The 26,128-nt window shown below is 43.7% G+C and overlaps 2 protein-coding genes across 3 annotated transcripts; one reads left to right on the top strand and one right to left on the bottom strand.

Moving 5' to 3' along the window:
• Positions 1-37: 37 nt before the first annotated feature.
• On the bottom strand, positions 38-14,525 carry POLR2B (RNA polymerase II subunit B). Of its 2 annotated transcripts, XM_082759235.1 has the most exons (25): positions 14,414-14,525; positions 14,173-14,245; positions 13,261-13,411; positions 12,431-12,543; positions 11,949-12,168; positions 10,892-11,050; positions 9,682-9,846; positions 8,965-9,161; positions 8,072-8,191; positions 7,523-7,709; positions 7,249-7,392; positions 6,849-6,988; positions 6,634-6,745; positions 6,137-6,291; positions 5,680-5,878; positions 5,415-5,583; positions 4,849-4,945; positions 3,552-3,646; positions 3,068-3,318; positions 2,892-2,981; positions 2,512-2,619; positions 1,818-1,931; positions 1,568-1,728; positions 1,066-1,261; positions 38-175 (listed from the first exon to the last, which is right to left on the bottom strand). In XM_082759235.1, the coding sequence occupies exons 1-25, from the start codon at positions 14,430-14,432 to the stop codon at positions 86-88; spliced, it is 3,525 nt and encodes a 1,174-aa protein (XP_082615361.1). In that variant the 5' UTR covers positions 14,433-14,525; the 3' UTR covers positions 38-85. The 2 variants fall into 2 exon arrangements, with proteins under 2 accessions (XP_082615361.1, XP_082615360.1); XM_082759234.1 differs by having other exon boundaries at positions 87-1,261.
• Positions 14,526-14,601: 76 nt separating this feature from the next.
• On the top strand, positions 14,602-24,589 carry NOA1 (nitric oxide associated 1). The gene is made up of 7 exons (XM_082758490.1): positions 14,602-15,573; positions 16,467-16,631; positions 17,475-17,671; positions 19,655-19,786; positions 20,874-20,990; positions 21,163-21,280; positions 21,831-24,589. Exons 1-7 carry the CDS (start codon positions 14,640-14,642, stop codon positions 22,034-22,036), a joined length of 1,869 nt encoding a protein of 622 aa, XP_082614616.1. The 5' UTR covers positions 14,602-14,639; the 3' UTR covers positions 22,037-24,589.
• Positions 24,590-26,128: the final 1,539 nt, after the last annotated feature.

The raw sequence follows: 26,128 nt of genomic DNA, 5'->3' as shown, positions 1-26,128 counted from the left end.
TAAATGCGACCTAAAACCAAATGAAAAGAACCTAAACGTTTCAGTCCCACATTTTTGGAAAAAAAATAACAAAAAAATTTAAAGGCTAAACACTCATCATACGAGGCGCAATACTCATAGACATCAGTTCTTGGAAGAGGAGTTTGCAGGCATAGGGCATTCGAACCAAAGATATCTGGGAAAAAAATTCAAAAGACTGGTGATGAGCACTTTAAATTATCAGCTTCTGTCACACAGATAAGTACACAAATAACTTGTCACCTTTTTAGCTCAAAGCTGAATCTGAAAGCATTTAACAAGAATTGCTTAAAGATAGTAACAAAGCAAGAGGGAAGCTAAGACAAGGGGTAGAGGCTACAAAATAACTATGCAGAACTCATTTTTAGATATAAGAACTGCAGCCAAGGGATGGGTTCTAAAAACAAAAGCCATTTAACAAGGCAACGCTTAGCAAAGCATGCATGTTGTGCAGTAACTACAGTTAAGATTGCAGCACACATCTCTTCAGTAACCCTAATGTCATAATTAGAGGTGCAGCAGTAAAGTCCTAGCACACCACCGAGTCTAGTTAAGTCAACTATTTTTAATCTCTGCTGTCACTCTGCCTTCATGTAACTCTGTAACCAAGCACACACTATCACTGTAAATAATACTTAAAAGAATACATGCTTTAAGTAATACTTTTTTTAAAATGCGATGCAAAAGACCTCCCATAGGAAGAACCCTGCTCACAGGCATAAAATAGCTTCATGGGAACAAAAAAATCACAAGAGTGACACCATAAATTCGTGCACTTCTGGGATTTACTGCCTATTCTAAAAATAAGCTCTCCAACTGTTTATGCACTGCAAAATATTTGAACAGCATTTCCTGCCAAGGGAGAAGCCAACGCTATAACATGAATAAGGAAACATCCAAATAAATCAGCTAGGACACTATGAACACTTGAGTATTTAGGAAACTAAAACAGCAATTGTTCTGGTGTTTCTTAAAACATCCACATTTAAACATATCTTCCTGTTCACCTGGTAGCATTTCCTTTATCCTGATTAAGCCCACACCTACCTGCGTTTTATTGCGGCATCCCCGGCATTCATAGGTGTGAGTCCTGGTGTTTGCGATTGCCATAATCCCACAGAGGTTGCATACGTGGACTTGATACGGGTCTGAAGCTTCAAACAATCTCTCTCTCAAGAACTGGGCTGCTCCATGAGCGATTTGGCAATCTCGTTCCATTTCTCCAAAACGAAGGCCACCGTCACTGGAGACGAGAGAAAAAGATAAAAGAACTTGAGTTCGTTGGCAAAATACATCGGTTGCTAGAAAATGTAACTTGACAGAAATAAACAGTACTATTCTAAGGTACAAGTAAATCTGTGTGTTAGTTTTCTTTTATCTCAGAAAAGTTCTCTCTGTTCAAATGTGAACTGGCCACAGTTCCTGCCAGATGAACTCCTCTAGTGTGGGCTTCTCTCCACAGAAAAATCAGTTAATTAGGCAGCTAATTTTTAGGGCTCAAGACTTGGGGGAAAAACCAAAACACTATATAGAAAATAAACATCCTTACCGAGATCTGCCCTCCATGGGCTGTCTGTTAAGTATCTGGATTGGCCCTCTTGCACGAGAATGGATTTTGTCATCTACCATGTGCTTCAACCGCTGGTAATATGTAGGACCAATAAAGATCTGTGATGTGATTTTTCGACCAGTGAAGCCATTGTAGAGGACCTGAAGTAGTTAATGCAATCACTGAATCATAAGCCTTACCATCCAAACATATATTAACAAGTTACTATGAAATCATATTTTGATTATACCTCATTTCCTCTTAGATGGTAACCATAATCTGATAAAAGATTGGAAATCTTCTGCACATTGACAGCATCATTAAAGGGTGTAGCATCACCAATTTCTCCCTTGTTTGCCGACACCTACAGGGAAGAGATTTGCAAAAACTTGTAAGATTTCTCAAAAACTGATCAAATAACACATTTCAAACAATTTTAGCTCTTAATGCCAGAACCTGAGATTCAACACCCATGATAGCACTGTATCCTGCTTTGTTTATCAGCTGCAAAATTCTATAGCTGAGATTTTCAAAAACATACAGTGTCAATAACATCATTACTCCTTTTTCTAGTTTACAGGAAACATCTGGAATAAAAGCAACAGATTAATATACACATTTAACTTGATACACAAAATTTACGAGATTGTAGGTCCTCCAAGAAACTCGCATGTGCTATTACATAAATGAAGAACTTCTTATTTAAAAAAAAAAAAAAAAGAAAAAAGAAACTGCATTAATAATTACCAGGCAGTAGCATCTTTAAAATATATTTTTATATATATATATGTGTATCGAGAGAGAATATTTTTTTATAAAATATATATAGAATATATATGTATAATATATACTCTCTCTCTCTCTCTATATATATATATATATAAATATATATATATATATGAAACCATATTCCTTAAGCACGCAGCATAAAGCATTCTTCTTACCTTCCCCTGCAGACATTCAATCAAGTGACCAATGGTCATCCGGGAAGGGATGGCATGTGGATTGATAATTATATCAGGTGTGATGCCTTCACAAGTGAAGGGCATATCCTACAGCAGAGAAACAGACAGTCAGTACTTCCCAAAATACCAGCTTTAAGAAAAGCAGTCCATAGATTCAAATTAAATCCTTTTAAGGCATTTCAAGGGCCCTGAAGTACTATGTAAGGAAGAGTTGTGTCCCATTCTAAATAGTCTAGCTAAACTTAAGTCTATATATTGCACCCTAGTACATATTCTACAGATGACTCACAGCAGTTACAATACTAAAAAGATCAAAGCTAAAATATTAAGGAGGAAAAAAAGAAAAATGAAATCACTACCTCTTGCCGGTACTGGATACCACAGGTTCCTTTCTGACCATGCCTGCTGGCAAATTTATCTCCTATTTGTGGGATTCTTACAGAACGTACCTTAAAGCCACAAGAAAACATTAACTGGTAAATTAGGCACAGAACAAAAATGATTAGGTAGAAAACACATACATGTTGGTGCTCACCCTAATCTTGCAGAACTTGTATCCTTCCTGGTTCAGTGTTACCATGACCTGATCTACAATACCAGTCTCACTAGTTCGCAGAAAAGTGCTACAGTCTCTCTTTGTGAAGCGTCTGTTAGTGCTTTCCAGTTCATCTTCGTTTTCTGGTAGCGTTACTGTTTTGCCAATGATGACATCATCCCCAGACACACGTACCCCAGGTGCTATTAAGCCATCATCATCGAGTTTGTCATAGATGGCATGTCTCATACCTTGGGGGGAAGGAAAAAACAAAGATCTCCATGTGTTGTAACATATTGACTTTGATGTTTTATAGAAATTCAACCAGCCTGCTGCCAAAAAACGTCTAAAGCTGATGCATTTTGCTATTAACACAGATATTTTGGCTACTTTACACATCCCAAAATAAAGATTGAATCAGTTCAACAACAACCTTACCACAAATGCTTAACGAACTCTGTCTCAATATACTTTTGTATCTTACCTTGGCAAGTCTCACGTGTAGGCTTCTCAAAAACTTCCTCTTGGTCATATCCTTTTTTGGACTCCTGCTCTTTGTAGGACCGATAAAACACAGATCTGAAACAAAGTCATAAAGCCTTCTCTGTGAAACAGTGTAATTTTTCTTCATATGTACATCTCAATTTCATTAAAACCACCACTTTAACACATATTGTGGCTACTGTTACTAATGACAACAAAAACAAATTCACAAGCCAAACAACTTTAAAGTCTGGTTAATCTAACTGTCACTAAGGAATGGGAAAAAAAAAAAAAAAAAAAAAGTTTCATATTAGCATCTTAGTGGTCACTTTTTGGACATTTCCAAAATACCTATTGATAACATGCTTATTTTTGATGAACTATGGAGACCATCCAATCTGCCTGACATCTCAAAAGCAGTTACTATTCTTGAGGACAATTCATATCTTCATCGTATCAATCTCATATGACTTTATTCCTTAACTCTGCCATTTTGAAAGCATGTCTACTTCTGATACCTTACAATGCCACACTCAGTAGTCAGAGTTTCAGTGGAAACGTTTCAATTTATATGAGCTCTTTCTGGGCCTTTGAGGATTTCTGTTTGCTACCTTATTTTCTAGCATACCAAAACTACAACCTTTAAGATAAATATTGTTCACATTTAATAGCTCCCATGAACACAGAAGGTTCTATAAAACTTTCATATAAGCCTTAAAAACGCAATATAGTCCCATACGTATTCTACATTAGAAGGTAGCAGATGCAAGACAGCAGGCACACACTTCTTAGGTGCAACTCAGACCAAAGATAATGAACAAAGCCAGAAACCAATTGACCAATCGAGGTTATACAGCCACCTAAGCAAGAGCAATAATGCACAGACAGATCAGTTGCAAGTTGTCTCAACAGCAGTTCCTGCTAAGGAGAAGAACATGCCAATCCTCACCAGTTAGTAACTGTCATGCTACTAAATATTTTATTACAGTGCTGCAATATTAACATTAAGGAGTTCATATGATTGGCAAGTCATGCACAGACTCAGAATATCATTTAATTTAACCACCATAAAAAGAGCAATTAACATAGTAACTAAGACCACTCTGCCTTTCTGGCAAGTTACACAAAGAATTAACTCACTGAGGTTTGCCAAGATACACATTCACCATTTTTGTTCTGCTGCCTTTTAAGGATACCTTCCAGTTTAAGAGGACTTTTTCTTGAGCCTCTGGACAACTCAGCACACTACTTATTTTCAAACAGTTCAAAAACTTAAAAAAAAAAACAAAAAAACACACCTGAAAAAGCCTCTGTCAACAGCAGAACGGTTCATGATGACAGAGTCTTCCTGGTTATATCCTGTGTACGATGCAATGGCTACAATTGAATTGATACCTGTAATACATTGGGTGAATACTTTGAGAAGATGAACATGTAAGAGACAGGCATTACTTACAACTAAAAATGAGCTGATTTCCTTAAATTAAAGCTGTCCTAGCCTCTTCTGATATTAAAATATCCACATCCCACGTGCAAAAAACACACTGCGTCAGTAATAGAGGTTTTTGGTAGAGATTAAATTTTTTTTATCAACTGAAGAGTGACCCCATGCGGAGAACCTATGTAGAAAATGCACCACTTCCAGTTAGATTTTCAACAGGCTATATAGCAAAGGAGTTCCAGCTGCAGCACTAGGAATGTTGTGGGTTTTTTTCAGTGTAGGTGTCTAAGTTAACATTTAATCTATCAAACATTTTTAAATTACATTAATATGCTAATTATTTAGATATTTTCCACACGTTTGTGACAGTTTAGACCAAAAAAAATAGTATTTTTGTTTATTAAACATTAACTGACAACATACCTGCTGGTAACTCTCTGAAACGCAAGTACTCCATGGAGCGAGTTGTTACAAGGGGCTTCTGAGGATAGTATAGAACGTGTGCCAGTGTATCCATACGAACGTGGAAGTTTGTAATGTAAACTCCCATAGCCTGTTTACCCATAGCAGACTGGTACGTGTTCCTAGGAGACTAGACAGAGAAGGAAATACCCATATATATTATGCACATATGCATCTAGGTTTTCTGTTAACCTTAAAAGCGGAATGTCAGAATTGATGCACTGACCTGGTTGTGATCAGGGAAAGGAATGATAGATGCACAGACTCCCAGGATCATGGATGGGTGAATCTCACAGTGTGTGTATGTTGAACAGTATGCAACGCCTTTTTCTTGCAAATCATCTGGAGTCATTGCCAGCATCACAGTCTCTTCTTCCAGTGTATCAATGTACTCTACTACACCACTGGCCACGAGATCCTGCCAACTGAATAATCAATGTTTGAAATACTCAACTAACACACAAAATGGGTCTCTTCAGCAGTAACAAGAACAAGGACTTCTCTGCCTTATTATTACTACCACTACATAGGAAGTCTCATTAAAAAAATGAATTAAATTGCCAGGCAGAGAAAGCGTCTTTGTGCTGCACAAAGCTTTAAACATTTCTCTCTCCCTTCAATCTGAGGGAGCTTACCAGGATGGAAAATTAGACATTCAGTTGAATTTCAGAAAAATGTCTCACCTGTAATTGTTGTACTCTCGTTCCTTCAGTTGGTCAATATGCCTTTTCTTCAACAGCAACTTCTGTTTTTCCACAATCAGAAGGGGACGGCAAATTCTGCCTGCATCAGTATAGATGCGGATTTCTCGCTCACGAATATCCCTAATCATTGAGACCTGCACAAGAAAGCAGCACAAAGAGTACAAAGCCTTAGCCTAGAATCAGAACTACAGCAAACAAAATAGGATAGCACAGTTCCAAGAAGCAAAGGCCCTACAGGTGTCATCACCAGCACAGAACAAACTTTAACACTCATCCAGACAAAAGCAGTTCAAGAGACTATTTTTAACTACTTACAATAAGATTATTTTTCAACTGGTTCCTCTTAACAACAAGAAAAAAACAATATGTGCAGAAACAATTGCAAATTTTGCCATGGGGAGCTAGCAAAGTACTCTCAAAGTATTATCCTCCCTTATCTAAAAAGGTAACCCGAAGTCTAAAAGAAAAGGTTATACCTCTGATACAATGATATCCATCTGACGACGGAGCTTCCTTAGTGTATTCATAAGCTGCTCTGGATCTTTGTGTATTCCTACCCAGCAGCCATTAACGAAGATCTTGGTAGCACTAGAAAGAAGGGAGAAAAAATAAATAAATAAATAAAAATTCTCTAAAGCTCTGTGCAGGTAATAAAACTTATATCTGTTTAAATGATTTCATCTGCACGTACTCAGCTATTGCTGCTGGAGATATTTCTTCCAGGTTCTCCATACTCCACTCTTCCAAGAATTCCAAAATCGGAGATGGCTGAGACCCCACAGAAATGTAAGCCATAAGGGCTAAGTTCTTGACAAGTCCTACTGCATGACCCTAGTGAAAACACACAAATTATTCTGCATTTCCAAACCAAGAGACTCCCCTAAGCAGATCGGAGAACTTGAAGTTCCAAGTCCTCAAGGAACTATACACAAAACATACTATTAAATTCTACCATTCAACTAGAGAACTAGCTATAAAGCTAAATATTCACGTCACTGCTTCAAACAAAATACAAGTGATCACTGCAAGCGCTATGGCCATAAAATGACTGTCAGATAAAAGCAGTTAGGTATGGTAAGTAATTTAATTACCTCCGGAGTCTCAGCAGGGCAAACCATTCCCCACAGCGTATTGTGCAACTGTCTGGGCTTTGCCAGTTTACCATCTCTACCAATTGGAGAGTTCAGGCGTCTCAGATGGGAAAGCGTAGATGCAAAGGTCAGGCGGTTTAGCACCTGGATGTAGCATGGAACTCAGTTAATGAAAGCTTCCCAAGTGCGTTGTACTGACAGGCATCATAATACATTAGAACAAAGGATCAACAGCATCTAGAAATGATGCATTTGACAAGAACCAAAATTGTACCTGAGATACTCCTGCTCTGGCCTGGTGAGCTTTCTTCTGATCACCCCAGTTTCCAGTTGCCAATGAATATTTCAAACCATCTGAAATAATTCTCGTTTTAATGGCCAGTTCCAAGTTGAAATCCTTTCCTCTGTCAATAAACTTTTGTGCGTATATTCTCACTTCCTTCAGCAAATTCTTAAACATTCTGTAGAAGGTGTCAAGAAACACAATTAAACAGTAATTAAACAGCAATTCAGACTACCCAGAGCTCTCTGGAGAACGTCAAGTGATTTGTAAGTAGGGGGGGAGAGGAAAAAACAAAAACAAAACCCATCAAATTAATCTACCCATGAACATGCGTAATACATACTTTAAAACAAGCCAATACTAACCACCCACTATTAGAGAAAACTTACCCCAGTCCACAAACAGAGCCATAATCACATACAGTCTGTGCTGCCCAAGACTGGCTACCAGACTACACAGGACAGTCTGACTTATTTAGAAGCATGGAACTGGCAATGGCTCTTCCATTAATTATCTCCAAAGAACGTATTAGATATTTACCCTCTGAACAGGAAGGCTAGCAGTGGCCCAGCAAGATCCAGTCTTTTGTTGCCATAATGATCTCTGTCATCAAGCTCCCTCCTTCCCAGTGCTGCCAGCAACAATCGATGAACCATATACCTAAGAAAATAAGTTTATATCTTAAGCCAACAGCAGACATTCACGACGAAGAACACTTACTGTTATTAGATACATCAGTGAACTGTTTCCTAAGGGCTGCACATTCTAGATCAAGTTAAAATACTGCTGGATCTAAGACAGGTCTGTTCAAGTATGTATGTCCTTAGAGCTGAATGACACACTAAGTTTAAATAACCAAAACAAAGTTAGTATATATATGATGATAGCAATGTAACTGCTACACGTCTACCCCATGCCATAATACAGTCTATGTTTAAGCTAGTGAGACTATGAACGGGACATGTTATTTGAAGCAAAACAACAGGTCTCCTGATGCTATCGTTTATCTGCATACCAGTAAGTGGTGATCAAGAGGATGTACCAATAGTTTGAAACGATTTATTTACATTACATACAGCTTATAAATAGCTGTCAAACTCTACCACTTACTTATCAACCTCTATAATGTTGTCCATGCAATGAGACGTTAAAAGCGCTTGGTCAATATCATCACATCTAACTTTAAATCCAGGGTGCGTTGGAGGCTTGTTTTGTTCCCTCTCTTTTTATTTTTTTCCATTATTTTATCATCATTTGCATTTTCTCAGCTAGGAAAACCTGTAAGTGCTCTAAAATTTACCACTGAGTATCCAGAACACTGAGATTAAAAAACGAACTCCTATTCAGAGTGCTTTCCCAATCATGCACATAGTCTCTGTACTCAGTGACGAGCTGCAGCGTGTGACAGTGCACCTGAGAACACAGTAACATACCCCAGGAAATAGGCCTTCTTGGTTTCACAGAAGTCACTGACACCAACATGCGGAAGCATTTCTTTCTGCAAGACTTCTTTAGCATACTTGATTCTTTTTTCTTTGGTGACGCCTGGCTTCGCACCTCTCGATCCAATGAAGTTCAGAGCCACGTTTTGCTCCTGAATGACAAATGCTTCATCCAGAGAAGGTTTGACCTAACACACAAAATACAGTAAAATCATGAACCATACAGTGCCTGTTTGGGTTGACGAAAACTAAACAGTAGCCTGCTGATGATTCTTCTCAGGAACTACTAATTACTGCTTTCTGACTTTACCCTAGTAGTTCTTTCAAGAGCAGCAGAAAGCAATGGAGCACACAGAAAGCAAACGAAAAACAGTTTAAACTTCAGAAAGCAGCTCTCATTCAATTACATTCTAGGCCTGCTGCTGATGCGCATATAAATTGAGATTTTACAATTAAAAGTCAGTGGCAGCAGGCTGAGCCTTCCTCTCCAAAAATATATTAGCTCTTTTCAATTTCCATTGCAATTCATTCACTTAAAATACTCATTAGAATGGTTTAAATAGACAGCTCTTTGCACTTCTAACAGACAACCCACAGAAATAAAGCAATTACAATAGGAAAGCTAACAAAATACTCAATAATAAAAGACTAACCACAGCGGGACATCATCTAACGTTAAGCAAGAAAATGAGTTATTTAACATATTACCATTTCCATCATTTCCGGATCTTCAAAATCATAAATGATGTGCTCTAAAATATCCCTGTCAGACACAAACCCGAGTGCACGGAAGACAATTATGATGGGCACTTCTTGTTTGATATATGGCAAAGTTGCTACAATGCGCTGACCAATAGCACTCTTCTTTGCACCCTAAAAAGATGGGGGAGAACACACATTAGTCTAAAATGATCTTGCCTTTAAATAAAAAACTCTCTGAACTTAGATGATGTATTATAAATGTATTTACTACAGGAAACCATGCCTCCTCAGCAGACTAAGTGAAGATCTATTCGGAAACCTTACTCCAGAATTGACTTCTTTTAAGCTTTTTCTAACCTCAGAAGTCTTCAAAAACTTGAATGTTCTTCCTCATACAAAGGAATTTGAATAACACCATTCATCCACCCATCTGCATCATTTCCTCCCTCCTGAGTATTTGCAAAGAACCGTTATCTATCTTCGGTTTTCTTTCTGTCAGTTTTAAGTCCAGCTTATAAAAGCTGCACAAATCTCCAGTCTCTTGATTACTGAAGCAGGTGCTCCCTCCTCCTCAGAAAGGATCAAACACTGAGTGATACTGAGGGGCAATAACGGAAGAACGTCCCAGTTATAAAGCACTAGAGTGGTATAAGGCTTCTATTAAAGTTGCTCTTAGAATGCTTGGAATTTTCTAAATGTTCAGTGTGATGGCAAGCAAGTACCAACACCTTCTGCCTTTGAAATTATGTCACTTACAGCCACTGCACAGTGCTTGGACTTTGACAAGTGGCACAATTAGATGTTAAATGTTAGTTAACATACAGTCTGCAAAACTCAACTGAAACACTAGCTTGGCTTTCAGCAAAGACAGGGTCCCTGTTCCTGTTCTTTTCCTTTATCAAAAAGCAGGAAGTAGTTTGGATTTTCTAAAAACTCATTTACAGTAATTAATTGTAAGATTATTTGTTAACTCCATTCTGCTCTGCCGCAAAGAGAGTCTTAATTTCAATCCTCAAATTATTTATCCTAGAGACAGGCATAGTCTGACAATGTTATATGAAAATGAGTTCTTTTATCTTCTCACAACATCAGAAGAAATGTCTTCTTAAAATCGCAGAAGAAGAAAGTGGTATTAAGAGACAGGAGAGTAACAAAACCCCTAGAACAATCTTCACTGTAAGCCCTGGGGAAAGGGATTATTACTGCTTAGGCTTACCTGCCCACCTCTGGCTAGCATGCTAACCCATATAGTACTTGTTGGTCGAGAGGAATTTTCCAGACAAGATCTACACTCTCCTGTGTAGGCATATTTTGAATCTTTCTTTGCAAACACATATACTGTGTTTGTAGCCATTTTTTCTTGAGCGATCAGAACCTGCGTTAGAAACAAAAACAACAGTAAGTAACTCACAAAAGGGAATGTGAAAGTAACAGCACAGGGTTTCTACCCTTGCTTCATGTGCCTTACTGTTTAAAGCACTCCACAGCATGATTTCAATTTGCTAAACTCAGTTGGACTATATTCTCCATTTTAAAAGCACATTAAGCAAAACACATACTTTGTTCAAATAGAATAACCAAAATAAAAGTCTTGGAGAACACTTTTCTGTGATGCAGTCGCCATATCTGCTAGTTGTGCTAAGACATTTGCGTTAGCTTTAGCCAAAATACTGATAAAAGAAAGAATTTCACTATCTGTTTTCAAGGCCAATGAGCTACCATGCAAGCAAATTCAAATGCCAGCTCTGATAGTAAAAGCCAGATTTTTTTTTTCCTCCAAGAAGAAAAATAGATTTATTTTGGTGTCTTGCCCAGGCATCAGTTACAAAAAAAAAATTAAAAAAAAAACAGTTTGGTGAGGCGCAAGCATGGAGGGGATATGCTTTGCTAAAGCTGAATCCACAGCAGTAGAGGGAAGAAATGAAAGTCATAGGTTTATCCTATTCTTAAGACGCATCTATACAGCTGTGAACAACCTAAAGGAGCATGCAAGTGAGGAAGCACCTTCCTCACACTGATGATGACATTTAAGAGTGCACGCTGCTCTGCGAAGTTGAAAATGAATCTGTAGAAAGAAACACGTCTCAATGAAAAAGAGAAGGTGGCTCAAAAAGTCCTAGCAAAGGACCAAGTTCATCACAAGCTCACAGTAAGTGCACAAGTACCTGCAGAAACTAGAATGAAAGCGTTTATGTCCCTAGCAAAAGAAATAGAAGTAAGTAACAGAACTTCCAGTGCTTATAAAGACAACCGTGCAAGGCATCATCCCTTACCTTTTCTGATCCATTAATGATAAAGTAGCCACCAGGATCAAGAGGGCATTCATTCAGTTCACAAAGATCACGGTCAGTTAGGCCATTTAACAAACAGTATGTTGATCGTAACATAATAGGAATTTTCCCTATAAAAGTTTTCTGATGCTGCGTCTGTAACTGATCTTCCCCTTCTTTAATAACTGTTTTAGTTATATCCACATACAGGGGGGCTGAATACCTACAGAATAAAAACACCATTGCATTAGCAGTCAGTTATTGCTCTGGCCTGTACAGAAGGCTAATGAATGCAGTTATTCAAGCCCTCGTTTGTAATACTAAGCATTATTACCAAATCATCATCTGGATTTAACAACTAGGCATTGTAATTTAATAAGAGCAATAAAGAATGTATCTTCAGAATTACTAAATTGAAAAAAGATTATTAATTAACAATTGTCAGTCCTTCCTTGTGTTTTGATCAACACAGAAGTCTCTCTTACGTAAGGTTCCTCAGTCTGGCTTCATTGGGCATCATAGGTGATGGCGCTCCGTCTCTTTCCCAATGAGTAGGTTTGGAAAGATAGATTTGTTCAAACTTCAGGAGATAGCGGGGCTGGAAAACAAGAAGACATTTATCTGTAATGGAAAAAACATCCATTTGGGTTATTCAAGAGCAGCCCTATAGCTTAATTCCCAGTGTTGCTGCATGTCCTGAGCTTAAGGTATAGAAATGAACACTCTTTCGATGGCTAGGTGAACAAAACACTCAAAAACTTCCAGTAATTACACATTCTATTCATCATGTCCTACACAAAACCACATGAACTACCCATTCAGCACCTGAGCTAGGTGGTTTAGTCTCCTCTACAGATTAAGCAGATTGTTGCAATAATTGTGTTGTTTTGCTAAACTCTCAGACACACTTCACTAAATCCTTGTCAGTGATGCTTGCTCCCATCCTGAGCACCTTCATACAGTTACTGACAAGCCAAACTGCAGCAGCCAACTGTTCTTCGTCATTCTTCAGCTCAACCAACACTTTACCTATCAGGTGACAGTGATTCTATAGGAGAGGGAAGTGTGATACCACAGATAACAAAACTCTTGCACGTGTTTCTCAGCAGCATACTTGATTATCTAAAAACTCGGGCATGTTCCTTACAGAATCCAAGGAGATCAGACTTCTGTCCTCTTGGCTGCATAAGCAACATCCTAACTTGGATACATTTCAGTCTTTCAGGATGGAGGTTGAATAAAACCCACCTAAGCAAGGGAAAAAATCACTTTGCATTGTAAAAACCCATCACCTCCACCTGGGGCCTCCACTTACTGGTTCTTCCACTTCTCCTGTAGCATGCTGGGCTTCAGCTTGTAAATCAATTGGTGGCGCATCTTCAACAATTCTCTGCACAGACATCTGAATAAACTCATCAAAAGAATCCAACTGTTGCCTGACTAAACCCTTCTCATCAAAATAAGAGCTAAAAAAAAAAAAAAGTGCATTAAATAAGTTAAGATCTCATTTCATTCACGTACTTTGTCAGCAAGTTTAAGACATATTTATAACAAAACCTTCAAATGCCATGAAATATGGTAAGAAAACACTTATTTCATGAGGCGTGAGTTTCATTCATAGATGGTCTGAAACGTTAAACCTGTTTTCAGTGCTTTAAGGCACACTGCAAAGTGGCTGACTTGCTGCCACCTCTTGGCTGAGCCCTATATGCACACCCCACCTTCAATTAGGAAAGGAAACATGGTGACAAACACCAGCAAAGGTGGCTGTAGCCAAAGTTTTCAGCAAGATATATAAATGTGAGCTCCTAATCAAGGTGACAACTCTCAGAAATGTCCTTAGCTTTGACACCCTCTGCTGAGACACACTGCCATTCCCAGCTTCGCTCCTCCCTGGATCTCCCCCGGCCTTTGTGTCACCTAGATTCAACCCAACGCATCCTAAGTGTAAAAACCAAAGCCTATATCCTGGGCTTTTAATGAGATGACTTAAATCTGCTGTGTTAGCTCCTACACCTCAAACTCCTGAAGCCATCCGAGCAACCCACACCTGCCAGGATTTCTCTAGAAAACCAGTGACAAACACCTTTGTACCAGTACCTTCAAGCTTCCCTCAGGAAAGGGAATAGCCACGGCTGTTGTGCTGCTGCCAGCCGGCTAGATTTTACCTTTTACCCCCCAAAACCCCACAGAGGCAGAAGCAGCACTGAGAACCGAGCACAGTCACCTAATGACGATCCAGCACGCCTCCTGCCACAGGTCCGGGGTGATTTCATCGTCGTCCTCATCGTACTGCATATCTGCGGGGGGAGCACACACCGCTCACACACCGCTCAGCGCCTGAGGCCGCGGCGCCATGAGGGGGGGGAAAGGGAACCGAGCCCGGGGGAGGAGAGGGGAGACCTCGAAGGCGAAAGAGACCCGGAGGGCAGCGAGGAGACCCGGGGGGGAGCCCGCAGCGCCCTCACCTTCGTCGGCGTCGTACATGGCGGCGGCTGGGGGGTGCCCAGGCGGGCACAGGGAGCTCGGCGGCTGCTGGAGGAGCGGGGACGGGAGGGGAACGGCGGCGCCTGCGCTCGCTGTGACGGCGAGAGGGCCGCCCCCTGGGCTGGGAGACGCAGGCGCGGCCGCTCAGCCCTTCCCCTTCCTATTTTTTGTCCCTTCTTCCCCTCCTCGCCCTGCCCCGCCGCCGCCATGCACCGCCCGTGCTGGGCGCTGCTGGCCCGCATGGCCCGAGCCCGGCCCTGCTGGGGGGCGCCGCGGCGCGGGGCGGCGGTGAAGGGCGAGGAGGAGCAATTCGTCTTCCTCGAGTACGAGCCGCAGCCGGAGCTGGAGGCAGCCAGGGGCGAGGCGAAGGCAGAGGAGCACCCTCGAGGGCCGGCAGCGAGCAGGGAGCGGCGGGCGGGGGTCGTGGGGGCTCCCCCGGGGCGCCCGGAGCCCTCGGTGCCGCCCAGCGGGGTGAGCTGCTCGGGCTGCGGGGCTGAGCTGCAGTGCCGGGACGGAGCGCAGCCGGGCTTCGTGCCGGCGGACAAGTACCGCAGGCTGGAGGAGAGCCCAGCGGGGCTGCGGGGAGCCGTGTGCCAGCGCTGCTGGCTGCTGGCCCACCACGGCCGGGCGCTGCGGCTGCAGCTGCCCCCCGAGCAGCACCGCCGGGTCGTGAGCGCTGCCCTGCAGCGCCCAGCACGGCACGGCCGGGGGCCGCTGCTCCTCTACCTCCTGGACGTGCTGGAGCTGCCCGACCCGCTGCTGCCGCAGCTGCCGGAGCTGCTGAGCCCCGAGGTCCCCGCAGCCGGGGTGCTGGTGGTGGGCACCAAGGTGGACCTGCTGCCCGCGGACTCCCCCGGCCACCTGGGGCGGCTGCGGCAGCGGCTGGAGGCCACCTGCGCCCAAGCCGGCCTGGGGAGAGACGCGCTGGTGGACGTCCGCCTGGTGAGCGCCAAGACGGGCTTCGGCCTCGAGGGGCTGGTCAGCCGGCTGCAGCGCTCCTGGAAGTGCGCCGGGGACGTCTACCTGCTGGGAGCCACCAACTCGGGCAAGTCGACGCTCTTCAACGCCCTGCTGCGCTCCGACTACTGCAAGTCCCGCGCCCCCGACGTCGTCGACAGGGCCACCGTCTCGCCCTGGCCAGGTGAGGGGCGCTGATGCTGTGCCCCATTTCGGTGGGGTGCCTTGGGGCTGTCTGGTTTTAGTCCTGCTGCCAGACAGGCCCTGTTCTGCAAGCTGGCCTGGGCCTCCACACGTTTGGCCCTGACAAAAGTCAACCAGCAGCATCGTTTTCTTGACCCAAACATTGCTTCTGGCCAAATTCCGATCCCTTAATTTCATAGAAATTGGCCCTAGGACCATGCTTTGGTGCTCAGGTGTCTAATTGACCATCCAAAAATCTACTCGGTAGCTATTGTCTCTCAGGTGACCTGTGACTGTGCAGGTGTTAGCATTATTTTAATTTGTGAGACTAATTTGTGAGATTACATGCTGTAAGGGTAATTGTGGATTGCTGAGAGACCCCTTTCAACAGGAAAACAGATCTCAATAGAATCACGGAATATCCCGAGTTGGAAGGGACCCACAAGGATCATCGAGTCCAACCCCTGGCTCCACACAGGTCTACCCCAAAATTCAGAGCTATGACTAAGAGCACAGTCCCAACGCTCCTTAAACTCCCACAGGCTCGGTGCCGTGACTGCGTCCCTGGGGAGCCTGTTGCAGTGCGCGACAGCCCTCTCAGTGAAGAACCTCTTCCTGCTGTCCAGCCTGACCCTCCCCTGTCACAGCCTGACCCCATGCCCTCGGGTCCTGTCACTGGACAGCACTATCAAGCAGGTGGATACCTCGTTTCATCCACCTGTCTGGGGAGGCTGGTACTTTACGGGAGCACCTGCTGATGCTTAGCTCTACCTCCAACTTTGTGTTAACTGGGTTTCACACAAAAGTTGTAAAAGTAGTTTTTTATTCTTGTTCCTCAGAGCTTAAATATAACAGATAGTCGTGGGTCCAGACATGCCTTTTTTTTTTCCCCAGGAACAACACTGAACCTATTGAAATTTCCAATTATTAATCCTACGTGTGACAGGATATTCCGAAGGCAGGAGAGGCTGAAAGAAGAGGCATTGAAAACAGAAGATCAGCTAAGCAGTGAAGAAAAACGGCACCTTAATCGCCTTAAAAAGCAAGGCTACTTAGTGGGTGAGTATTGTCCAAGTAAAGGTATAACCCTTCTGTCCTGGTGAAAATACTCACACAGGGGGCTCTTAACCCCTCAATTTGCTGCAGGATGCAGCTGGTTTTGGAAAGTAGTTTCTTCCCACACGGAAATAACTTGTTTTCATTTAGTCGTGGGAGGAACATTGTATCTGTAGTAAAGTAAATAAATAAATAAATTGTATCCAAGTTATTTTGAGCAGATACTGTTTCCTGAGGAATGGATGCAAAGCCTCCAGTTCTTCCCTTGGTAGCATCAGTAGTATTTCTTCCAAAATTGTAGTAGCTGTTGTAGTTATGGCAGAGGTTTCTTCTGTGCAGTGCACCTCCCATCAACAGAGCACTTGCCAACCTGGTTTGGGTAGCTTGGTGCTTTACAAGAATATTGCATTCTAGCCTGTGCCTTTCATTCCCAGAGGAAGATGACATTCAATTTTTAATTAGCATGTTAGGCTGCAGGCCATAGGGATTGTGTATCAACGTGGTATGTATCCTGAAAAGGAGGGTTGCCAGAAGCTAGCTCTGACATGAATAAATCTGTGAGAATCGAAGACACAAAAAAGAGAAATCAGCCTGGTAAAGGAAATATTGGAGTATCTGTGATCTGCTAATGTTTTGGGGCTTGAGGTCTGCTAATAAAGAATTATATATTAAGGGATTTATTAGCCTTTTGGCTTTTGAACATGCACATTTCTAGCCACATAACATCTTTATCACTTTTATATTACTGCTGATAAGCAAGAGAAAGGGCAGATTTCCAACTGAAGGAAATGCAATTAATAAATTAATTGCCAGGAAGTGAAATGAAACCCTTTCATTTTAATCCAGGAAGAGTTGGAAGAACATTTCAACGTCAGAAGTCTAGCCCTCTGATTGAGTTTGACCCTGACATGCTCTCATACAGCATAGATGAAGATCCCAGCCATTCACATAAGAAGCCTAAGGAAAAAGAAGAGTTCACGTACAATGAAGTGAAGGATGCTCGCTGGTGTTTTGACACTCCAGGGATTGTAAAGGAAAACTGTGTAGGTACTCTCAGGTTGTGTGTCTGAGGAGGTCACAGTTTGGGAGGACTGCTCTGCCTCTGTTACACACGTGGGAGTTTCTGATGCAGTCCTGGAGTTCAGAGTCAGGAGTTAGTTGTTTTGGATGACTGTTAAAATGTGGTTTGTTCTTTACCTGGGGAGCATCTATCATGTTACTGCTGTTATGTTTCTGAATGGTGCCCGCTGTCATCTGTAGGAACTGCGTGACTGTGTCAGCAATGTTGCTAATGAAGGGAAGTAAATGGCACTATTAAAGCAAGTTTATACCAGTGTTGCTCAGGGAAGCTTGCACTTTTTAGCAAGCCTATTGAAAAATGTGAACCCTAGCAAGGCTATCACTGTTGTGTGAACAAACTAGATCTTTGAGAAAGACCTGAAGCATTCTCCTGATGCCAGCAGGATCTGCAGCGTCCCTGTTAATAGCTCCAATATGTGAGGCCTTCCTCAATGTTTTGATAGAGCAATGGCACTGAAGCCAGTGCTGATACAGTTTATATATACAAAAAAGCTGTATTTTGTTTTTTCATTGCTTTAGTATCTGTACAGAGCTGCAGGTCATCTTTTTGGAAATGTTAAAAAGTACAGGGAGATAGGAAAGTTCAGAAGAGAACAAAGTGCAAGAAAAACTGCCTGATATTTCATGCTGCATTGCCTTATTACATTTTTGAGTACTTTGTTTTCCATTGAAAATATTTACTTAAAGAAAAAAAAAAAGTCCCTCCCCTTGAGAAGGCAAGGTCTTAGCTCAAGCCCACAGATCTTAACCTCATAAATTTCTCCAGCTGTAAGACCTTATTAAGAAGGTATGTCTCCCAAGATCATAAAACCATCAAACTGTAAATTGGATTTAACGTCCCGTGACATTTCCTAGCCTCATACATATAATTAGAGTGCGGTATAGAGCGCTTTTTGTGTTCTGTCAATAAATCACTAGGGAACAATCAACCTTTAAGAGGGCGTGCTTTGATGACTTTTCAGACCCCTAAGCAATCATGCCTGCTACAGTGGCGAGCTGGTCTTTACAGCCCACAATCCTAGTCAGAGAAGCTAATGTTGGACAGTGCACCAAACACTTAATCCTATTAGACTCTGCAGCCCAGATAATTGGAGTCCAGGGACACACTGATTCTGATTTGGTTGATAGATAAGATTAGCCAAGCTACTGTAGGCTATTTGTGTTTACAAATTAAGCATTTTAAGGTCTTCAACGCTACTACTGGTTTTCTAGTAGAAGTTTGTGAGATCATAACCCGCTTTACTGTGGCACTGAACTCTGTGGTAGCGAGTTAGTGTCTGCTCTAAAGACAGGGCTCCTGCCCTCTGGCTGGAGGACAACCAAGATGGTCTGTGTGACATTTTGGCAGGGGAAGCTTCCAGTTACAGACCGGTTCGTTTGTCTTGATTTGTATTTTGGAAGGAGGTGGAACAGGGGAAGGGGCTGTTAGCATATGATGGAATTATGTTTTTGTCTGTATTCCTTGGAGGTTTGTTTTTAGCTGCTTCCTCACGCCTCCTTCCAAAGCCAAATTTCTGGAAAGCATAGCAAAGGCTACTGATAACGTAAATTGTCATTGAAGCATTGCCAAATACATCAGAAAGCCTGCAGCTAGTAGGACGGAGGTTTTTGTTTTTCACAATTGGTGTTAAAAGCTGCCTTGGCTTTCAAACTAACGATTGTCTGCGTGTGACCATAGGAAGAACATTGTGTGTTCTGGCTGCACCACAGCCCTTGTTAGTTTGGTCTTTTAATGCTTAAACGAGATTAATCCTTGTGGCTGGACTGCTACAGACTTGTATTTGCATGACTGGCACGTCTGGGACAGAGCTAGCAGCATTTCTCCTGTTTCCTGTGTTAGGCATTCTTCACGCTGCCCTACTTGATCTTTTTCCTCTACCAATATTAACCTGTTGTCACTGTTGGGACACCTTCGGTGTCTCATGGCTATGTAATCTGTTTTGCAGGTTTTGAATCTCCTGACAGATAAAGAAGTAAAGCTGGTTATGCCAGCAAAAGCCATAATTCCACGGACCTACATTCTCAAGCCAGGAATGGTCTTGTTTTTAGCAGCTTTGGGACGTGTCGACTACTTGCAGGTAGGGGAAAAAAAAGGATTTTTAAGAGCAGCTCCTTCATCTCATGTTATACCAACCAATAAAAGGCTGCTCGGACAGCTTCCCCAGCCCCTTTCTGAGGTGCCTTTGAGATGACAAAGGTGTTAATAACTCTGAAGAATTTATCCAAGGAAGCAAGTAAATGTACGTGGATTTTAGTTTCTGAAAAAATACTTTTTAAACACGCTGTCTCCCTCCCCCACTCCTCCCAATTTCTTTGATTTATTAGAAATCCCATGTGATACATCTTTACTGAGCAGTGGGGACCCAGCCTTCCCTCACCTTACCTGTGGAAGGGGCAGTTTCTTCCAGATGCCGATCTACCACTGATGATAGATAAATGCCCTTCGCAGTGGTTTGCCCCGCTTGGAGAAGGGGGTTGTGTCCATGGCTATTCCATTGTTTCAGTCAGCTTTCCAAGATCAACATAGAAATGTTGGATCCTTACTTTGCTAAGGAAGCTCCTGTCCTGCTGGAAGAAAAGCAGAAAGGTGAAGGTGACAGGGTGCTTGCTCTAAGTAGAAGTGTACCAGTGTAGCTGGAGAGCTCCAGCATGGGCAGAGAATCCAGAACATGAAATGCTGCAAGATCAGGACAGCCTGTGAGCATGGATGAAGCCAAAGCAGTTTTTACACATGATGCAGGAGGAGAGGATAGGGCTGGCAGTTCAGACACAGGGGTTGTTTTTGTCATTAGGGATGTTAGAAACGCAAAGTGGTAGAAGAGGGAACACCAGACAAGAGATGTCACTCACTTCTCTTGCTAAATAACCACTCCAAATTTGTTTTGGGGAATTAAACTTGAGCAAAGACATCTCTTGGATGATTTGCTTGAGCTGCCTGGGATGCAATGGCAGGGGCTGTGGTGTTGGGGGTGCTTTGAAGTGAAGCTGTTGACGCTCCTCTGTTTGCATAAACCGTGGCTGCTCTGCAATGATGCAGGCAAGAACCATTGGTCAGGGAGGGGAAACAGTCAGACAGGTTTTCAACACGCAGAAAAGAAATGAAGCAAGAGAGCAGCCTGAAGATGCTTTTCTGTTGTAAGTAACGTCCTCTTCATTTTATTTCAGGGAGAAAAACCTGCCTGGTTTTCTGTTGTGGCTTCTAACCTGTTGCCAGTCCACATCTCCACCCTGAGTAATGCAGATGCTATCTATGAGAAGCATGCTGGTGAAGAGTTACTGAAGGTGAGAGAAGGAGTTGCTGTCCTGGGCTTTCGGTTGCAGATGGGCAGGTGAAGCCTGGTGAAGCTCTGCTCTTTGCAAATGTGAAGTAGCTCATATAGGGATATTCAAGTCAGGTCTTACTTGTAGCAGTACTGAAGCATCTCTTCGCTGCTAAATCTTCTCTTGTTTTTAGGTTCCCATGGGTGGGAAAGAGCGAATGAAAGAGTTTCCCCCACTTGTCCCCCAGGACATTACACTGAAAGGAGTTGGTACCACTGAGGCAGTCGCGGATATCAAACTTTCCTCTGCAGGTAATTAAACATTTCCTCATTAGTTTGCTGTACAGGGTCTCTGGCCCTGAAACATTATTGGGAAGTAGCCTAGCAAGGCTGGTTTCTGCTAAGGGCAGGACTGTCACTAACACAAAATCAGGACAGCCGTGACTACAGCTGAGGCTCAGCAGCCTACAGGAATGGGTACTGACAGCCACGCTTGTGCAGGCTGACTGCATTGATGCTCTGGCTGCCACAGAGGTACTGCAGCACCAGGAATTGATGTAATCCTGCCTGCTCTCCTGGTGAGAGGGAAGGGGCCACAGATCAGAAAGTTCTTGATAGTCTCCACCATCCCTCCAAGCTGAGCAGGAAAGAGATGTATCTGGGAAGAGTAGGATGTGGCTTTAGGTGCTGCCTTCTACTGGAAAAGCTCTGGTATTACCTTTGAGCTGAGTTTCTCAAAGAAATCCCACCTGGGTAGCACGAGTTCCTAGCCGATACAGGAGCGCTGAGCCTGTGTGAGAACCCTTGTTCTGATACAGGTGAATCTTCTCACTGGCTGCACTTATTTTTCTTGTCTCTGCAGGCTGGGTGGCAGTGACAGCTCACGAGGAAGAGGAACTGCTGCTCCGAGCCTACACTCCCAAGGGCACTGAACTGGTGGTGCGGGAGCCTCCACTTCTACCGTGTATCAGCAGCATCAGAGGGGCCCGGATTGCAGGTACTGCTGCCTACAGGACTAAAAAGCCACCTTCCCTGGTGGAAAATCTGAAAACCATGAAGAACAGCTAGCACTTCTCATCATCTGAGCAAGACAGAGACAGAACAGCCTTTGGAGAACCTTGTTGCCTGTTGATATTCAACTGACTGACCTGTTCTGACTGACCTGTGAGTATAAGGAAGCAACTCCTTCCCTTGTTCCCTCTTGAAATACAGGATGGAACTCAGCTGCCAGCCCTGGGCTGACTTTGCTGCTCAAAGAGTAGGTCTTTTCTTGCAGGTCAGAAACTATTACCTGGTTCTCATGGACTTTATGTTGCTTTCAAAGATGAGGGTGTGGAGAGGAGCAGGGAGTGCTCTGGTGTGGGTATGACGCTCTCAGGGACTGACAGTAATTCAGTATTACTGACCAAAAATCAGGCCCTCTCAGTCCTTCACCATCTGGGGCAGACTGGGGAGTGCAATGCCCTACTTCTGGGCACAGGAAGACAGAATTAACAAAAAGCAAGCCTGTGCAGGTGCCTGACAAAAACTTTCACAACTCACAGCTTGGATTTGGTTCTGTAGCTTGTATAAAGATTTCTGAAACTGAGGGTGTATAATAAAAACCTTTTCGAGACTTCTTTGTCTCCTTTTGAAAGTGCTGGCAAAGCACTCTGGTACGGGCATGCGTCCTGCTAACTACACAAAAGCACAAGCAAGATGGTTTGTGTTAGAGGAAAATGTATCGTGCCACAGCTGACAGCCCAAGAGAGACGAGACTGCTGCAGTGAAGTCCTGCCAGGTTCAACCACTGGAGCAGCTGAAGATGTGTTTAGAGTAGACACATGCATGCAGAGCTGACATACTTGTGTCTGGCCACACAGACTGCAGGCAGACACAATGCTGAGGTGAATGTAGCTCCAGCAGACTCATCCTGCTCCCCTCTGGCTGAGTGGGCCATGTCTCCTGCTGTCCTGTTAGTCCAGCTTGATCCTCACCAGTGATGATGAACTTGCACGCCTTCCTGCAGCCTGTTTGTCACCACAGGCAGGTGCTCTGACCTGTGGTCTGCCTCCAGTTCTCCAGGGGGAGCTTGTGTTTGTGCCTCTCATCCAGTCACTAGGCATGACTGAAAAGAACCTGGCTCTGTCCTCTTTGCACCCTCTCTTCAACTATTTATGTGATTCTGTGCCCCCCTATGTCTTTTTCACTAGCCCCTTCACCAGTTTTGTTGCCCTTCTCTGAATTAATGCTCTGACCTCAGTGTCCTCGTACTGAGGGGCCCAGAACCAAACACGAGGTTTTGGTTCACCCACACCAAGTAGAGAGGGGACAATCACTTCCCTGGTCCTCCTGGCCACACTTTTTCTGATAATAGCATGAGCAAAAACAGGAAAATGCCTCACCTGGCAGCAACTCTTCATTTTGGTGGGTTATCAGCCGGGGTCCTCCAGCTGAACTGGAGGTCAGGAGAAGGGTCTGACTGCGGTCTGTTAAAACCAGCTCAACAAATACAAAGCAGGCACCTCCTGTAATGTTCCTCTGCTGCTGTAAGCCTGGGAAAGACACGATACAGAAGACAAACACCAAATGCAGAAAGAGTAAACTGGAAGACCTTTCTCTGCTACAGCACGGGTCCTCAGCACCAAAGCTGGACGTGAAGAAACGCAGGTGAGCTGTGTTTGGTGTAGCAGGTGCTAGGGCTGCATCTAGGAGAAAAATCTTGCTGCCAACATGAGGATGTGTAGGGTCATTTGGTGCTTCCTGAGACGTGCACGTGGGGCAGCATGAGGACTGGAAGTCGTGGGGGTGTTCTGTGCTTTGGCAGAGCCCCTGCTCATCTATCAACTCCACGGAGCACGAGAGCAGCAGACGGCTACCCACAGCCCCAGCTGGGAACAAAAACGTGTGCTCCTGGCAAATGTTAAACCTCAGCGTGCAGGTTTAATGTGGAAGCAATTAGTGCCTTGATGAAAGCACAGAAATATCTTTAATGAGCTCGGAGGGCTGGATTACACTGAAGCTGAGGATCTACTCGGGAACACTTCTCAAAGGGATAGCTCGTGTCTGTTTTACACCAGTGCCAGACAGCCTGAAAGGCAAGACGATTTTTAACGTGTCTGTGGACAACAACAGCTAATTTAATCTTACCACGGGAGACAAAAGCAAATGGAGCTGGAGTCTCTGTGCAAAAATGAGGTGTAAGGACAGGGCTGGGAAGGCCGAACCTTCTGGGAGGGTCTCACCTTCACGGAGCTGGGTGCTGGGTGCAATCACTTAGAAATATTCCAGAAAGGTGAGGAAATCTTCAAAGTACATTATCAGCAGGGCAGCTCAGTTCTCTGGAGTACTGAAATAAATACATAAATAAATAGATATAAAGCAGCCATGTACCATGGCCAGGTACCTCCAACCCAGGAAAAAAAAAAAAACCTGCTGCTTTTCATGGTAAGAGAAATAAAAAATGCCATGCAACTGTCACCTTGAGGTTTTTGCTCACTGTTAATGTCCCCAAAATAGCCCCATAATGTGGAAGAGGTGCACTGGGCCGGGAGCCCAACAGCCCAGAAGTTTCAAGCATCTGCTTCCTGATTTTTTATTTACAAGTTGTGAATTACATGAAACTACCTGTAAACTCTCTTCACCAGCGACTGATTTCACAGACCTTGTAGCCAAACTGCTGGTGCTTGTCCAGCACCGCTCAGGACAGAGACCGAGGTGCCCTGTGGGCACTGACTTGCCCTCTCCATCCCCCTGGTGGCAGAGCTGTGCCTGTGAAGGTGGCTCACAGCAGCCTGGAACACCAGAGTGCTCTTCACCAGCTGCTCAAGGATAACGAGATGGTGGGAACACCACATTTCAGAGACTGGGTGCCTCAGTGTGGCTGTGGCCAGAAATTTTAATTAGTCTGTGCCTCATTCCCAACCGAGCCTCACTGTGCAGCCCTAAACCAAGAAAGGGGGACAGGGGAGACGGGAACCTCAAACCAACAGGGTTACTCTGGACAGCTCTGAGCAGGGCTTGAAATGCTTTTTGGAAAGAATAGCACAGAAAGGGGAGGAAAAAAGTGTAAGCTCTTTATAAAAAACAGGTTCTCCAGCTCAGCCCTCTTTTCAGTTTTGCTCCATGACTGCAGGGCTCAGGCATGCTGAAAAAACAGTGCAAAGAGCAAGGCTGGACTGGGGGCAGGCAGACGTGCTGCGCTGCACGTGTGTTAGACAGGAGCGTGTGCTGTGCTGCAGATCCGTGCTGCAAGTGCTAACTACTTACATATGAAACCAACACAAAGAAACAAAAAGATACCAAGCCAAAATCGTGAGCTTTGTACTTCATTGAGGTCACATGCTGCCTTGGTACCACACGGCCTTGCACTTGTGGTGCACAATTTAGCATCAAGCAGCAAGTTTTCAGCCTAGTGCAAGAAGCTGGGTGAAGGATGACCTGGCTATAGGCGTAAGGGAAAATTGTTTCTCACATTGGCAACCTACTTTCTGAGATTTCACCCTATTTTGACTCTTTCGGGAGGGGAAACAGCATGAGCTGGTCATGTAAAAGGCAGGGCCTCCTCTATTGATCCTGTCTGAAATAATTAACTCACACAGCACAGGCGGAGAGGCACAGAAGTACCCCTCCATCTCTGTGTCACACTCTCAGGCCACCTCTCTTGCAGCTCGTTATTAGGATTGGGTACCACGCCTGCTCCCTGTCCTTACACACCCCCCTTATGGTAAACTACACACATTACCTACAAGACTTTAAGAGTTGCAAGCCAAAACGTGCCCCTTACCTGGTCCAAGCCCCTCCATCATGCACCCTCCAAGGCCATGTCCTGTAGCAGCAGTGCCCCCTGCTCTTTGGTGCTTCAGCATTACCTGAAACCCAAATTTTCATTGACAGACTAAGACCACCACCCTTGGGGGAATGAGAGAAGATGCATACAAGAAAACGATCAATCAGCAAACATGAACACTCACCTCTTGTGCTTTGCGGAGCACCCCAAATTGTTCAAAGCTGAATCAACTGTGTATAAAACTATCCCCACAATTTAATCAAGCATCACTTGCCTTGGTTCCCATGGCAAAGAAGAAGAGTCCCATGTTAGTACCAGGTCAGCACGGCCAGGCCTTGGAAGACAGGTTAGCATCAGAGATACAAAATACATCAGGCTCCACAGCTCTCAAG

The sequence above is a fragment of the Aythya marila genome, assembly GCF_965140915.1.
Source record: "Aythya marila genome assembly, chromosome: 4".
Classification (NCBI taxonomy): domain Eukaryota; kingdom Metazoa; phylum Chordata; class Aves; order Anseriformes; family Anatidae; genus Aythya; species Aythya marila.
The sequence above is the reverse complement of the archived record's forward strand: the minus strand, read 5'-3'. Positions and strand labels throughout refer to the sequence as shown.